This window comes from Sceloporus undulatus, chromosome 6 (genome assembly GCF_019175285.1).
Source record: "Sceloporus undulatus isolate JIND9_A2432 ecotype Alabama chromosome 6, SceUnd_v1.1, whole genome shotgun sequence".
NCBI lineage: Eukaryota > Metazoa > Chordata > Lepidosauria > Squamata > Phrynosomatidae > Sceloporus > Sceloporus undulatus.
The window spans coordinates 27,395,642-27,409,953 of NC_056527.1; the positions used below are offsets into that span (position 1 = coordinate 27,395,642).

Sequence of the window (14,312 nt, forward strand, 5' to 3'; positions counted from 1 at the left end):
TCAGAAAATTCCATCCTTTTCAACCAACAATTGATGTGAATATTAATGTTCTGCAGTGTGTGTGTGTTGCAGGGGTCTGTAATAGGTATTTCTATAGTACATTGGAGCTTTTTCTGTTGTGATAGCAGATGTAATATGAGCTTCCTTTGTGAACCTAAGTAGCACTTGGGATATGGGCATCAGAAAAAAGCAAAATATTTATCCTTGTTGTATTTTTCAGCTACTGGCTTCCAACTTTTTTTAAAAAATTAACCCACCCCTTCTCCGTAATCGATGTAGCTATTTGTTTTTGGCTACCTTTTAGGCAGGTTTTGTGCCATTCTTTACAATGATGCTAGGAAGGATGGAGAAAGACCACATGCTAAATGGATTAACTCTATTAAAGAGATCACAAGTATGAGTTTGCAGGAGCTGAGCAGAGCAGTGGAGGAGAGGGGTTTTTGGAGTTGTCTCATCTACAAGGTCGCCATGGGTTGAGATCAATGCAAAACGAGTTAACAACAACAAAAATTCCCTCTGCCCTTTGGTTGCTTATGTTGCCTATGGACAGGGTGGTAGATGACTATATGAATGAGAGTTTTAGAATGTGATGTGTGCAGGCTTGGAACCAGAAGGGAGAAATGATAAACATGAGCTCCTCATGAGGCTGGGGTTTTAACCAGTGTTATTATATGTGTTCTGTGTCAGGAAGCCATTGCCTCCGTCCAACCCACTGTTGGAGTTTGTGGCTACATTCCAATTCAGTTGTTTCTCTTTCCAATCTTCCTTTGTAGTTTTGATTTTTATTTTTTTTTTGTAAAGGAATCTAGAGCTCACAACAGTTGGCCATTTTCTCAGTAAACTTTCTTGATGTTGGGAGACTGCTTTTCTCATCAAGGATGAGAAAATCTGTAAATATTTTATATCCCTGTTCTCTACAGAATCTTGCTACGCTCACCAACAAGAATTTGGTATCTGACTATTAACCAAATGTTTATTGGAGAACAAGTGATTAGATGCCTGTCTGATCAGGCCAGCACTCCTGGTAGATTAAACCACAAATGGTGTTGGGGAGAGTACAGGCCTATTCTGAATAGACGATGTATCACAAACATGCACACCATTAGTTTTAAACTTCTGAAAATACTTATTTTCATCAAGAGGCAACTACAGTCAACCCTCTGTTTTTGTGGGGGATTCATTCTGCCCCCCCCAATGTGAAAACAGAAGCTCTCAGATATTCAAGCCCCATGGGCTTGAAAGGGGGGGCACATGCCCCATTTTAAACCCCTTCGTTTGCTCCTGGCGAGTAAGCAAGGGTCGTGGATCTGAGGTCCACAAAAACGGAGGGGCAACTGTATTCTTGTCAATAAAGACTCAGTTCTTATTTCATCTTTTCAGGAAACTTGGATTTGACTGGTCAGAAGCAAGTCTTCAAAGCAGAAAATAATCCCTGGGTCACTCCTATTGCGGATCAGTTCCAGCTGGGTGTTTCACACGTGTTTGAATATATTCGTTCAGAAACATACAAATAGTGAGTATTGTGCTTCACCATGTTTTCTATAGGGTTTTTTTTTTAAAAAAAGACACTTAACCAGTGACTAATCTAAAAATCCACAAAATTTATTAAGAGGAATGGTTTTTCTTTAATGCCTTTACTCCCAAAATGAGCAGCAATGGTGGCTTGGAGTTCTTTCCTTTTGTGCCATACCTGTTTTAACAAATTATTTCTAAGCTCTGTGTTGGAGTAAACTACAATAGCATCCAAAATTCACAAAACAGTGACACCTTCATTGGGCCAGTCAAAATGCACAAAATACTTGTTGCAAGATTTTGAAGCTGCACTGCCTTCTTCATCAGGCAAAGATGTTAAAAATCATACAGGAGAAATAAAATTATGGCAAAGTTAGTCACAAGCCTTCATTTTGACAAGATCGGTGGCCCCAAACTGTGCCCGTTAAGGGATTTTGGACTTCAGCCCCCAGAAGCCTCAGCTGTGTTGGCCAATAGTCTGGGATCCTGGGAACTAAAGTCTAAAATTCCTTAAAGAGCACAGTTTGGGGACCACTGGACAAGATGTTGCTGTGTTCAGTTCAGGTGGTGTTATTATTATTAAGCTTTATTTATATAGCGCTGTAAATTTACACAGCACTGTACATAAAATCATTTAATTAGACAGTTCCCTGCCTTCATGCTTACAATCTAAGAAGACACGACACAAAAGGAGAAGGGAATGGTGAGGGGGGAAGGGGATCAGGTCCAGCATTCTTCTCTCCCTCTGAGGCCTGGACCAAGGCAGATGGACAGATGGAGGGCTCTGTATCTTAAGGATAGGCCTGATGGCATTGGCCCACCCTCTCTCCCCCTCACAGGCCAAGATGGAGTCAGATGCCTTGTGGGAAGGGTTCAGTTCCTTTAGAGAGGCCGGATGGGAAGGTGTTGGAGCGACATTCATCCAGGCAGACCCCTTCTTCTTCTGGCCCTGTGGGTACTCTGGGAAATAAAACGTTTAAGTTCCATTAGCAAGACACAAAAAGATGCGAGATGCTCCTCTTGAGATCCAAGGAGCATCGCTTTTTATTTTGCTAAAGAAGGAAAATGTTCAAAAGTTGTCAGCAACAAGCAAAAACATATGTTCCCTCCCATCCCATTGCACATGAATATACATCTCCTGATCCTGGCCAGGGTCAGCTGTCAGGACTTCAGAAACATTGAATGGCCTGTTACTTTATTTTCCTCTTGCCACTAAGGATTGCTGTTTGTGCTCTTACAATTCTTTAAAACTTCTTGGTTTGAGGGGGGCTAAATTAAACTATGTTTATTCAATATATGAGCTTGATGAGTCCTATATGATACTCTGTATTTGCTTTGGTACCTGCATTTGACTGCATAGATCATGAAAAGCTATGGAATGCTCTTAAAGACATGGAAGTGCCACTACATTTGATAGTCCTGATGAGAAATCAATAGCGAGGACAAAAGACTACAGTTAGAGAAACAGAATGGTTTACAATTGGCAAGAGGGTCAGGCAAGGCTGTTCAACTTGTACGCTGAAAATATAATAAGAAAAGCAGATTTAGATTCAGAAGAAGGAAGAGTGAAGATAGGAGGGAGGAACATCTACAATCTTAGACATGCAGACAACACCATATTGCTAGTGGAAAACATCACAGACTTGAAAAAATTACAGAGGAAGGTCAAAGATAAAAGTTCAAAGGCAGGCTTAATGTTGAACATAAAGAAAACAAAAATAATGACCATGAAAGAAATACATAAATTCAATATAGACAAAAAGGAAATCAAAATAATTAAAGAGTTATTTCAATTAAGATCAAACATTTATCAGAATGGCAATTGCGGCCAAGAAATAAGAAGAACAGCTATGAAAGAAATAGACAAGATCCTAAAGAGTAAATATATACAACTGAGTACAGTACTAAAGTTAGAATAATCCAAGCCATTGTATTCCCCATCACCATGTATGAATGTGAGGGATGGACAATGAAAAAATCAGGTAAGAAGAAAATCAATTGATTTGAAATATAGTGGTGGAGGAGAGTGCTGATAATACCAGGGACTGTCAAAAAGACAACAAATGGGTCTTTGAACAGATCAAGCCTGAAATCTCCCTGGAAGCCAAGATGATCAAATTGAGGCTGTCATACTTTGGCCATATTATGAAAAGACACAACTCATTAATTAAAGACAATAATGCTAGAAAAGGTAGAAGACAGTGGAAAGAAAGAAAGGCCACATGTCAGATGGGTTAACTGAGTCAGAGAGGATACAGGACTGAGTTTGCAGGGCCTGAGCAGAACAGTGAAGATAGGATTCCTTAGAGATATCTTATCTACAGAGTCGCCATGAGTCAGGGTTTACTTGAAGGCAGTTAACTACAACAAACAACCTCTCCCACTTTTTCTTCCCAAACTACCTCAGGAAAGGGAGCAAAAGAAGCAGAGGATATTGGCAGGAGAGGGATGAAGGAATGCAAGATCAAAGAGCAAGTAAAAAATAATGAAAAAAAGTTGAGGCTTGTACCTGTCTGGTCAGTTATCCCACCAAACAGAATAATCTGGGGGAAATTCCATATGCATTCCCACCATTTGGCAGGTGTCTCACGTGCTAAAGTTGATGCAGAATAGATGTACAAGTTGCTCTAGATTTTTGGCTGTTTTCCCACATGCTACAAAAGGATAAGGGGCATCACAGTTGTACAATTGCTGGAAGTTAGAAAGTGCCACAGCCATGACGGTTTTATGCAAAGGGAATTATAGGTGCATAAATTATTGAAATAAGCTTCTACCTTCTGGCTCATGATACATTTTCAATGAGGTCTTCAGTACTGAATGAATTACCCACCCATGGATTAGAGGATATATGTCAAATTGCAACTGCCATATGGTAAAAATTATGATGAAACCATAAAAAAAATGTGTGACTACATTGAAAGAGATGTGAATCCAGTAATTTTTCAGTCAAGTCATCAAAGGTATAATTATATATAGAGTGTGATGGATCCTTAGGTAGGCAAGAATCTTTGATGGGATGTAGGTTTGAAAGATGGCCTTGCAAACCACATTTGTATCTTGTGAAGTTCTGTGTTTACATCTCATACCAGTGTCATAGAGAGTAGGGAGGAGGAGGAAGCAAGATTAGGTGGGAACCTTTCTCTCTGTCTGAATATAATGTTGAATCGCATGCAAACTTCTGTTCACTGTGCTTGCTCTAGTAAAGTGGAGGTGAGGGAGGTACACAAACCTGTGTGAAGAATGCATGTTTCGATTTTCTTGCATTTCTTCTAATGTAGTAGTGCTGGATATAACATTGGAGGTGCATGTAACTCTCCATTTGCAGCTTCCAAACCCCTAGAGATTCTCTGGCCCACCAAAAAGGAGAAAGTGAATTGTCTCTGGTTCCATCAATTCACCTCCCAAGTAAATTGCTAGGCTTCCCTGCATTGTTTAAGGCAGGGGTAGGCAACCTGCGGCCCGCAGGCCAGATGCGGCCCGGCAAGGCCTTGGGACTGGCCCCCGCCAGGTCCTGCTGCCGATTGCCACCAGAGCCTTTGGCCTCTCGCGTGAGGGCGTGGGGCCTTTGGCCTATCAGGAGGAGGGGGGCAAGCGGCAGGCAAGGGGGGCAATTGTCTATAGAAGCCTCCGAAACATGCATTTATATTAACATTTTTTAAAAAATCAGCATATGTGTTTGCGTGTCCTCCATTTTTTTAAAAAAGTGTCCCCCATTTGAAAATTTTGTCCTACATTTGTCCTGGTTTATTTATTTATTTATTTATTTATTTAAAAATATTTAATTGTTTATTTTTTGGCTTCGGCCCCCCAGTTGTCTGAGGGACAGCAACCCGGCCCCTGGCTCAAAAAGGTTGCCTACCCCTGGTTTAAGGTCAACTGCCCCACCTCAGCCTTTTTCAGAACAAGAAGTGGGCTCCTGGCCTTTTGCTGGAAAGGGAGTATTTATTTTATTTGATTTGATTTTTGACAGTGTAGGCCCTGGAGCCTGCAGAGAACAGAAAACTACCCTCAACCTGCTGTGGTTGCCCATCCATATTCTAATGTGTATACATTCTTGTGTTCACTTTTCCTTAATGCACACATTTTTGTTTATCTTTATTTAATTAGAGAACAGCAGCTAAACAAAAATAAAATAAAATGGAGCAGAGTAGTTTGGGAATTACAAATTTAATTCAGATTTTAATGCAAGCCTAACAAATTTTTCCCACATGCCTAGTTGGTACAGTAACACATGCAAAAAAGTGTGTGTGTGTGTGTGTGTGTGTGTGTGTGTGTATATATATATATATAATTGTGACTACATATTTGTAATAAAACAGACAAATGAATAAATATATTGGAACCGTTCCAACGCTGAATTGCCCATAGGGTGATATCCCCTCCTACTTATCATAAGATTTTCCCATCCCCTTACAATTCATCAGATTTCACTAAAGTAATTATTTCTTTGGGAATGACCAACTGTAATGAGTTGCTTTATTATTTTTATGGAGAATATAGATTTTTGTAGAGTTCTTTGTGGATTTCTGCCCTAGTAACATAAGGCAAATTGTGTGCGCTTGTGCGCACCTTCAAGTTAGCTGTCGACTTATGGTGACCTCAGGAATTTCATAAGGTGTACTTAGTACAAAACTCCAAACCTAAGAACCAAAACTCTAAAAGGGATATTTCTTGGTTGCAGCTCCCAGAATTCCCCAGTTAGCATTGGTACTAATCATGCTGGCTGGTGGATTCTGTGAGAGGTAGTCCAAAAACATAACTTGCCCAGGGTCTGCTAAGAACTGCTTGACCGGCTTGGGTTGACGATTTACCTAATCCAGTGTTGCAATTATATTTCTTTATCCTGCATCCTGAAGCACTTAACATTTCTGAAAGGAAGAAAGAAGAGAAAGAGCCCAGCCGTCTGGTTTACAACTAAAGCACAAGAGGGCAAGGGTGGCAGAGGTGTGGGCCTGTATTCACCCACCCACCCACTCATAGTGGGCCACAGTGTCCCATTTTTTGGTTCAAAATTGGCTGAATAATCACAATTGGAAGTGATTTCTCATTGCTGTATCTAGAAGTTTCTTGTCCTTTCAAGGAATTGAGGGGAGGTTTAAAGTGTCATTCTGGAGACATTTTAAAAATTTTTTGATTTACATAATAAAATATTAAAGATTTTAGAGGCTCAGGAATTTAGGGAAGGGGGCCTTGGAGGGCACAAAAAAGGGAGTTGAGGCTACTCATAGACTGCACATTTCCCATTGATGAACTAAAGAAACAAAGCATACAAAGAGAAGGTAAGAGATGGTGGGAAATATAAGAGAGGTATTTGTATTCCATTTGGAACAGGTGTTTTTGCTTGAATTGCAATAGGGAACTGTTGGTTCTTTAACCACTGGACCTGCATGTGTTAGTAAGAGCTGAATGGAGGGATGCAACCCCTGCAGGCATTTATTCATCCTCTATCGCTGTACTACTCAGAATGGTGGTCCCTGGATCGATGATGGTCCCTGAGCCATTGGTTGCTGATCTCTGGCAAGTTTCCAGAAAAGAAACAATTGTACCCAATAGGCATAACTATGATGCCAATCTCTGACCTACTGGGAAAAACTGGTTGCTAGTTCTCCACATCAGACAGCCTGAGAAGCACTGTTCTAACCAAAAGATGGGGCCAAATTGGTCTCCATTTGTCCTTCATGTTAGTTCTGGGAGACAGAGTACAACTCCCTAGTAGCCCTCAGCCTCTAGCCAAAGACTGGGGTCTTACTCTTTGAATCCCTTATTCAAAGATTAGACAAAGAAGATGCATCTGGATTGGATCTTGGGAAAAGTTACTTTTGGGGACTATATTCCCAAATCTTAAAATTCTCTCACCATCATAACTACCATAACTCTCAGTGGCCATGTAGGCTGGGGGATTCTGGGAGTCGCAATCCAAAAAAAAAGTAAATTAGTTGACCTCTAAGAAACATGGGGAAATTAGCAGGAGAGCATAGTTAATACTTACAAGATACAGGTTGAATCTCCCTTATATGGAATCTGAAATATTCTAAAATTGTCCATAAAAGTGGCTGAGATAGTGACATCTTTGCTTTCTGATAGTTCAATGAAACTTTGTTTCATGCAAAAATATTTAAAATGTTATGTATAAAATTACTTTCAGGCTATGTGTATAAGGTGTATCCAAAACATAAATGAATTTCACGTTTAGACTTGGGTTCCATTGGCAAGATATCTCATTATGTATATACAAATATTCCAAAATATGTAAAACTCCAGAATCCAAAACACTTCTGGTCCCAAACATTTGGGATAAGGGAGACTCAACAAACATCTTTCTCTTTCCTGAGTGCTATCTACTAAGCCCTCATCATCATCCTTCCTCCTTTGTTGGGGTTTTGCTGCATCATCAAGTCACTAATTATGTTTACACCAATTATGAATAACTTTTCAAGTCTGCAATTCTTCACAGGACTTAATTTTGCTCTTTTAGTTTAAACATTTATGTCTGTGTGTACTTGCTGAGCATAAAGGCAATAAATCATACTATCTATCATGTCTTTGTCACTGTCCTAGACATATAAGATCCTCAGAGAATAGACTCTTAACATAAAAGGTCATTTTGAAAGTTGACTAGGACCACCAGTTTGTTTTTTGTTTTTCTAAGAAGCATGTAGTTATTCCCTTTGAAGTGAACAAGTTGGCATTGTTTCACTATGTAGGGCAAAATGTTGATATATCTCCATAAGGTTAGATACATGTATGGGCAGTCCATAAATGAAGTTAACAGAGAGGTTAATTTTAAGTACAAACATATTTGACTCTTAGTCTGTAGTTTGAACCCTGGTAGATATATTGCTGTTTACATGACAAAGCCTGCTTTACTTGGTTACTTTCCAGGAACCTGAGAGCTTTCTCAGAAAGAACTGGAATATTCTATTATTGAGGGAAAATAGGGATGTTCAACAATTTCATTTTTCATTAGTTGTTTCCCACTTCCAGGACTAATATGCTGGTTGGAATGCAGTTACCGGTACCTTTCAAGTTGGGGGGGGGGGTCCTAAAATTTTGTACTGTTCATAAAGGGACAAAATACATAGCTGTACCAAAATGCTTAATAGGATAAAATACAGACAAGATTTTGTACTTGATGAAGTAATATGTTTTTTTTTAATCTAGCAAGGTTTAGTGGTTTGAGTTTTGGACTATGACTCTGGAGACCAAGATTTGAATCTTCATTCTGCAGTGGAATTCTATGGCAGATCACAGCCTCAGAGGGAGGCAAAGGCAAACCCCTCTGAGCAAATCATGCCAAGAAAACCACCATAAGTCAGAAATGGCTTGAAGGCACCCAACAACAATGTGAAAAAAGTACTTTGTTCTATAACAAATGCAAAAATCAGATACTGTAGAAGGGATGCACAAACAAGACGACCTTTGATCATCTTGTTGCAGTCAAAATAATTATGTTAGGGCTGGGGATAAGATATAACCTTGATTTGAAACTTTATGGGGTTGGGCTCCTTGGGTTTAATTTATTTTTAAAATGCTCTCAAAGAAAGACAAGAGAAAACTAGAACTGAATTACAAAGCAGCAGGAACCCTCCCTCCCCTTATAGCTAAAAGGGGACATGGGCTGGCACAGTACCACAGTGGGGAAAATCCATCTTTATGGGAGCAGAGATGCACAGCTTCTTCAACTTTGAGGAACAGATCTGATATTGTTGACAACCTGAGGTCAAATACACATGCCTACCTACCTACATACATGTGTGCATGTCCAGGCACGTGGGAATTGCTCAGAAAGGACTATGAAAGCAGAGATCCCAGCTACTTTGGACTTACTTGGGGGAGATGGGGGCTGAAGCTTCTTTCTCACTGTCCCAGCTTCCCTTCTAATTTGGGATGACCTGGAGGATCACTCAAATGTCCTGCAAACCACAGGCTCTGCATCCCTGCTTTAGAAGCTAAACAGATTCTTCTGATGTTTAGGAAGGACCGCACAAAAGATGGGAAGAAACCTTAACCCCTTTCCAATGTCAAAAATGCCTGCACCGTTCATGCTGGATACCTTATTTATAACTAGGCAAGATGAGTTATGACATACGATGCTGTTTTTTATTTGGGACATAAATTAAAAAGCAGCATTTTTATAATAAAACAGAACGGTCTGCAATTTCTATTCTCTACACAGTAATATCTTGTTTTATTACATGCTGGATTTTTATTGAGCTCTGGTTTCTTATTTCAAGCTGATATTGTTTGAGGCTTTGGTGTGATCCTTGGTAGTTTTTTACTCTGCTGTTGAGGGGTAGTAGGAAGCTGTAGAGTCTGCCCTTGCTTTATGGAGGGATTTTATCAACTTTTTATCCAGTGAAAAGCTTAAGTGGAAATGATTTCAGTGTAATTTGGACAGCTAACAGTCCAGTTTGATCCTTATTTGTTGTTTTTGAGAATGTGTGTTCTTTTTTACCTATTTGTAAGGTCAACAGCAGAGTGCTGGAAATTGTGGCCAGAAATGTTAACCTGTATTTTCCTTGGTCTCTGCAAACATCTGTTTTAGGTAATGGGAAAGCTTGATGGATTGCTCATGTCATGGCCCCATAGCTATGAGAACATGTGTATTAGTAGCAGTGTCTCTTTCTCACTGCAGAATACCACTGTGCTAAGTTGCCTACCTTTTAATGCACAGACATGTGAATCCTGTCAGCATCAGCACAAAATATTTTATTCTCTCTCTCTCTCTGGAAACATGTGAAAAGGCATGGTAAAAATATTGAATAAACTTTTGTCAAAATGTTACAGGCTGAGGGCCCGTACAGACAGGCCAAAATAAAGCTGCTTCGGGTCACTTTGGAAGTATGGTGTTTAAATGACACACACATCTTAAGAACCCAGAAACTGCACCAAAGCTGTACTCCAGTCCTTAGAACTGGAGCGTGGCTTTAGCATAGCTTTTGGCCTCTTAGGACACATGCATCATTTAAACAGCATACGTCAAAAGTGACCCAAAGCAGCTTTATTTTGGCCTGTCTGTATGGGCCCTGAGTATCTTTCATCTGAAATACGTGGGACCAGAGATTTTTGGACTTCAGATTTTTTTGGACTTCAGAATGTACCTGTATTTTCATATAAATACATAATGAGATGTCTTGAAATTGGGACCCAAGTCTACACACAGAATTCACTTATGATTCATATACACCTTGTACACATAGCCTGAAAGTAATTTTACACAGTATTTTTTAATAATTGTGTGTATGAAACAAATTTTATGTACACTGAGCATCAGAAAGCAAAGGTGCCAGACCACCCATGTGGACAGTTTGAGATTTTGGAATACTTTGGATTTTGTAATTCTGGAAAAGGGAGACTCAACCTGTGGTAGCTATGGAACCGAGCATGATTTAGAACAGTGGTTCCCAACCTTCCTAATGCCGCCACCCTTTAATACAGTTCCTCATCTTGTGGTGACCCAAACCCATGAAATGATTTTCGTTGCTACTTCATAACTGTAGGTGTTTTCCAATGGTCTTAGGCGACCCCCATGAGGGGTCCCGACCCACAGGTTGGGAACCACTGATTTAGAACAATGAAACTTAGCAACTAGTCAACTTAATTGACTTTACTAGAGAACTCAGGGGCTGTACAGATTGGCGGCATCCAGCCATCTCTTCTTGCCCCAGAAGCAGGTCACGGCAATCACACGCTGCAGCCTGCGCATGGAGCAAAAAGAAGCCCTGAAAAGGGGCTCCTTTTTGCAATATAAAAGGGCTGTCATAAGCACCGTGTTGCGGTGTCATGACGCCCCTTGTGCACAACACTGTTTAGGCATGCGCACGAGGGATGTTATCATGGTGTGTGCTGTCTGGACAGGCGTGTGCCATAATGGCACCCCAGCAGAGAAAGAAGGACTTGGAGCGTGTGAACGCTCAGTCCTACCGCAACCCTACCCCACTCACACAGACTGGCATAAACTGCCAGTCTGTCGAGCCCCTCGGTATCTAAGCACACATGACACATATTTCATTTCATGTGTATACCTGTAAAGAGTGGAGAGGTGGGAAAGAGTTTGAAAGTAGTAATGGGAGAGAGATACCAAAACCTGCTTCCTACAGGGGTTGAACCAGGGGCCTTCTGCTTTAGCAGCCTCTGGTCTTTATTCCAGCTACTACACCTTGGAGATTTTAATATGCAGTTATTTCAACCTTGTGTGTGATGACATGTAATTCCCCCAGTAAAACACATATTGCTATCTAATTTTGACTGGTTTAACTGGTATTTGCAAATGAGCCAGGGTGGGATAGTGGTTTGAGCATAGGACTAGACCTTGGTCGTGGAGACCCACTGGGTAACCTTGGGTGAGTCACACCCTCTCAGCCCCAGAAAACCCTGTGATGGCTTAGGGTCACCATAAGATGGAAACAACTTGAGGACACACAACAATAACATCAACAAATTTCACCTACTGAAGTCTTATGGGAAATATTCTGCACATAAAATACACATGGGGGGTTTGCATGTGAATCACATGCATTTAAAAAAAACACCACTTTCCAGATAGCCACATGTGTTTTGAGTGCTGTTTTGAGTGGAGAAAACAGCAATCTTGCATGCACAAAAAATCACTGCACAACTACTGTACATAATTCTCACTGTTCAGTTGTTTTTCCCAACCAACTTTCCTGATTATTAGCAAACCCATTTTTCAGCTACAAAGTGAATAATTGTGCATAACCTTTCCATCCCAGCCATCCTTTCCCTTTCCTCCATCAGACTCCAAGCACTTTTTAATTTTTTTGACAGCAGAGTTGGGATTGCAAAGGAAAGTCTCTAGAACAGTTCACTATGGCAGTAAAGGGGAGGAAGGATTGAGATCATGTTACTTGTATTGCTAAAACGAGACATTTACCTGGCGCTCTGTGTGTGTGTGTGTGTGTGTGTGTACACACACATACGAGTATTAATGATAAGAAAATCATGGCCCAACAAAGACCCCGCAGTGTTAGCTTTTCCATTTCTGCTTGTAGAAACCCTAGTGACCTTCATGTCACCAGACTACAAACTCTCCCTATCCCTAGGCAGCACACAATTTGGGGATGCTAATGTGAAGAGCTGACAAACCACAGCTGCAGAAAATATCTTACTGAATATTTCTTTCACTCCATTCCTTATCTTGAAAGCCTTTCAGTGGTTTTGCAGAACACTTGCAGTCTTTTCAGAACTTCCTGCTGAACAAAGCCATCAGCTGTTCCTCAACATGTAGAGTAAGAGGAACTCTCACAGGCTTCAAAATTTAGGGGAATTGAGAGATTGGCAATGACTACCAGTGAGCAGCACTCAGACCACTGAATTGTTATGTGGCAGCTTGAGTCACTTGCAAAGTTGTCAGGGACATTTTGCACTGCCCTACACCAGGTCAGACCATTTGTCCATCTACCCCAGTATTGTCTTCTCTGACTACCAATAGCTCTCCAGCATCTCAGCAAGAAGATTTCCTTCCTATTATCTGGTACTTTTAACAGAGGTTGTCCCTAGGTATCTTCTACATGTAAAGAACATGATCTTCTACTGAAGTATGGCTGCTCCTTCAGGAATGTTTCTGCCCAATTTGAATTGGATGCCTTTCACATGTGAGATGAAGGTAATTGCCACCATATTACAGAAGCAATCTCTTACTCACATACTCCCTTTACAAGTTTCTAAGACATGCCACAAAGTACCAATAATTTCACATGAGAATTTACTTTGAAATTACTGGTAATTTTGTGACAAGTCTTTGAGAAGGTTTAAGACCTAGACTTCCTTCCCATAATACTAAATATATAAAGGATCTGTTAGACTCTTCAAAAATAGGAATATCCCATTTCCTGCAAGCTAATCTCAGCCTTAATGTAAGAATGTCTGCTACAGATATCTAATTATCCCTGCCTTTTTAACATTTGGGGGAAGTCATGGCCTGGAACTTCCTTGTTTCAGATGATGAGGCAGTAAATTCATAATTTAGATGATATCTAGAATGTCTTAACAAATGCTGCAACATGTAAGCACGTAAAAATAGATTTATAAATACATGACAAAAACATTTAGCTAGTCTTATATCATTAAAATAGGCTTATAGTTGATTCAAAATTCTCTCGAATAATCAAGCATTGAAAAACACTCATACCTGTATCTCTCCCCTGTCACCACAGTGCTTCAACCCTTACTGAAGAGAATAAGGTCACACTGAGTGGGATCCAAAGAACTACGCAGCTGCTTCTGTAGGAAGAGTAGGCATTTATGAAACAGCAGACAACCATTGTCCCACTTTTAAAAGACTAGAAAGCAGACTCTCATCTAAAGTAAGCAGTGGCATCACTAGGCAGTGCAGACCGCACTGGGTGACACCCAGCTGAGCACACTGTGGTGTGCCGGAAGTAAACTGGCATGCAGCAGGGAGGGAGGGTGCTCTGGGCACTCTCCCTGCCTTCCACGTGCCATTTTACTCCCATGTAAACCAGTGCACAACAGAGAGGGAAGATGCTCTGGTAATCCTCTCTGCTTGCCACATGCTATTTTACTCTCATAAAATACCAGTTCCCTCACTGCTGCGCCTGGTTTACTTGGGAGAAAAATGGTGTGTGGCAACAAGGTCAGGGGTGTGCCCTTTTTGGCTACAGCCCCACAACACACACACACCCGACCAGTTGACACCCGATGCAGGAACACCACTGGAGACAGACTGCGAAAATTCATGCTACCAAAATCTTAAGGGCGAAACAGACGACCCCCTTGTGTTAGCTTCCCGGCAGCATATTGTCTAGATGGCACACGCC

General features: G+C 40.7%; 1 protein-coding gene across 1 annotated transcript in view; it reads left to right on the top strand.

Annotated features, from left to right (window-relative positions):
* The window catches only part of RSU1 (Ras suppressor protein 1), a 97,395-nt gene that overhangs the window by 45,002 nt on the left and 38,081 nt on the right, over positions 1–14,312 (top strand). The window contains exon 8 of the mRNA XM_042472441.1: positions 1,381–1,513. Within this exon, the coding sequence (XP_042328375.1) occupies positions 1,381–1,513 (133 nt within the window). The remainder of the gene's footprint in view (positions 1–1,380; positions 1,514–14,312) is intronic.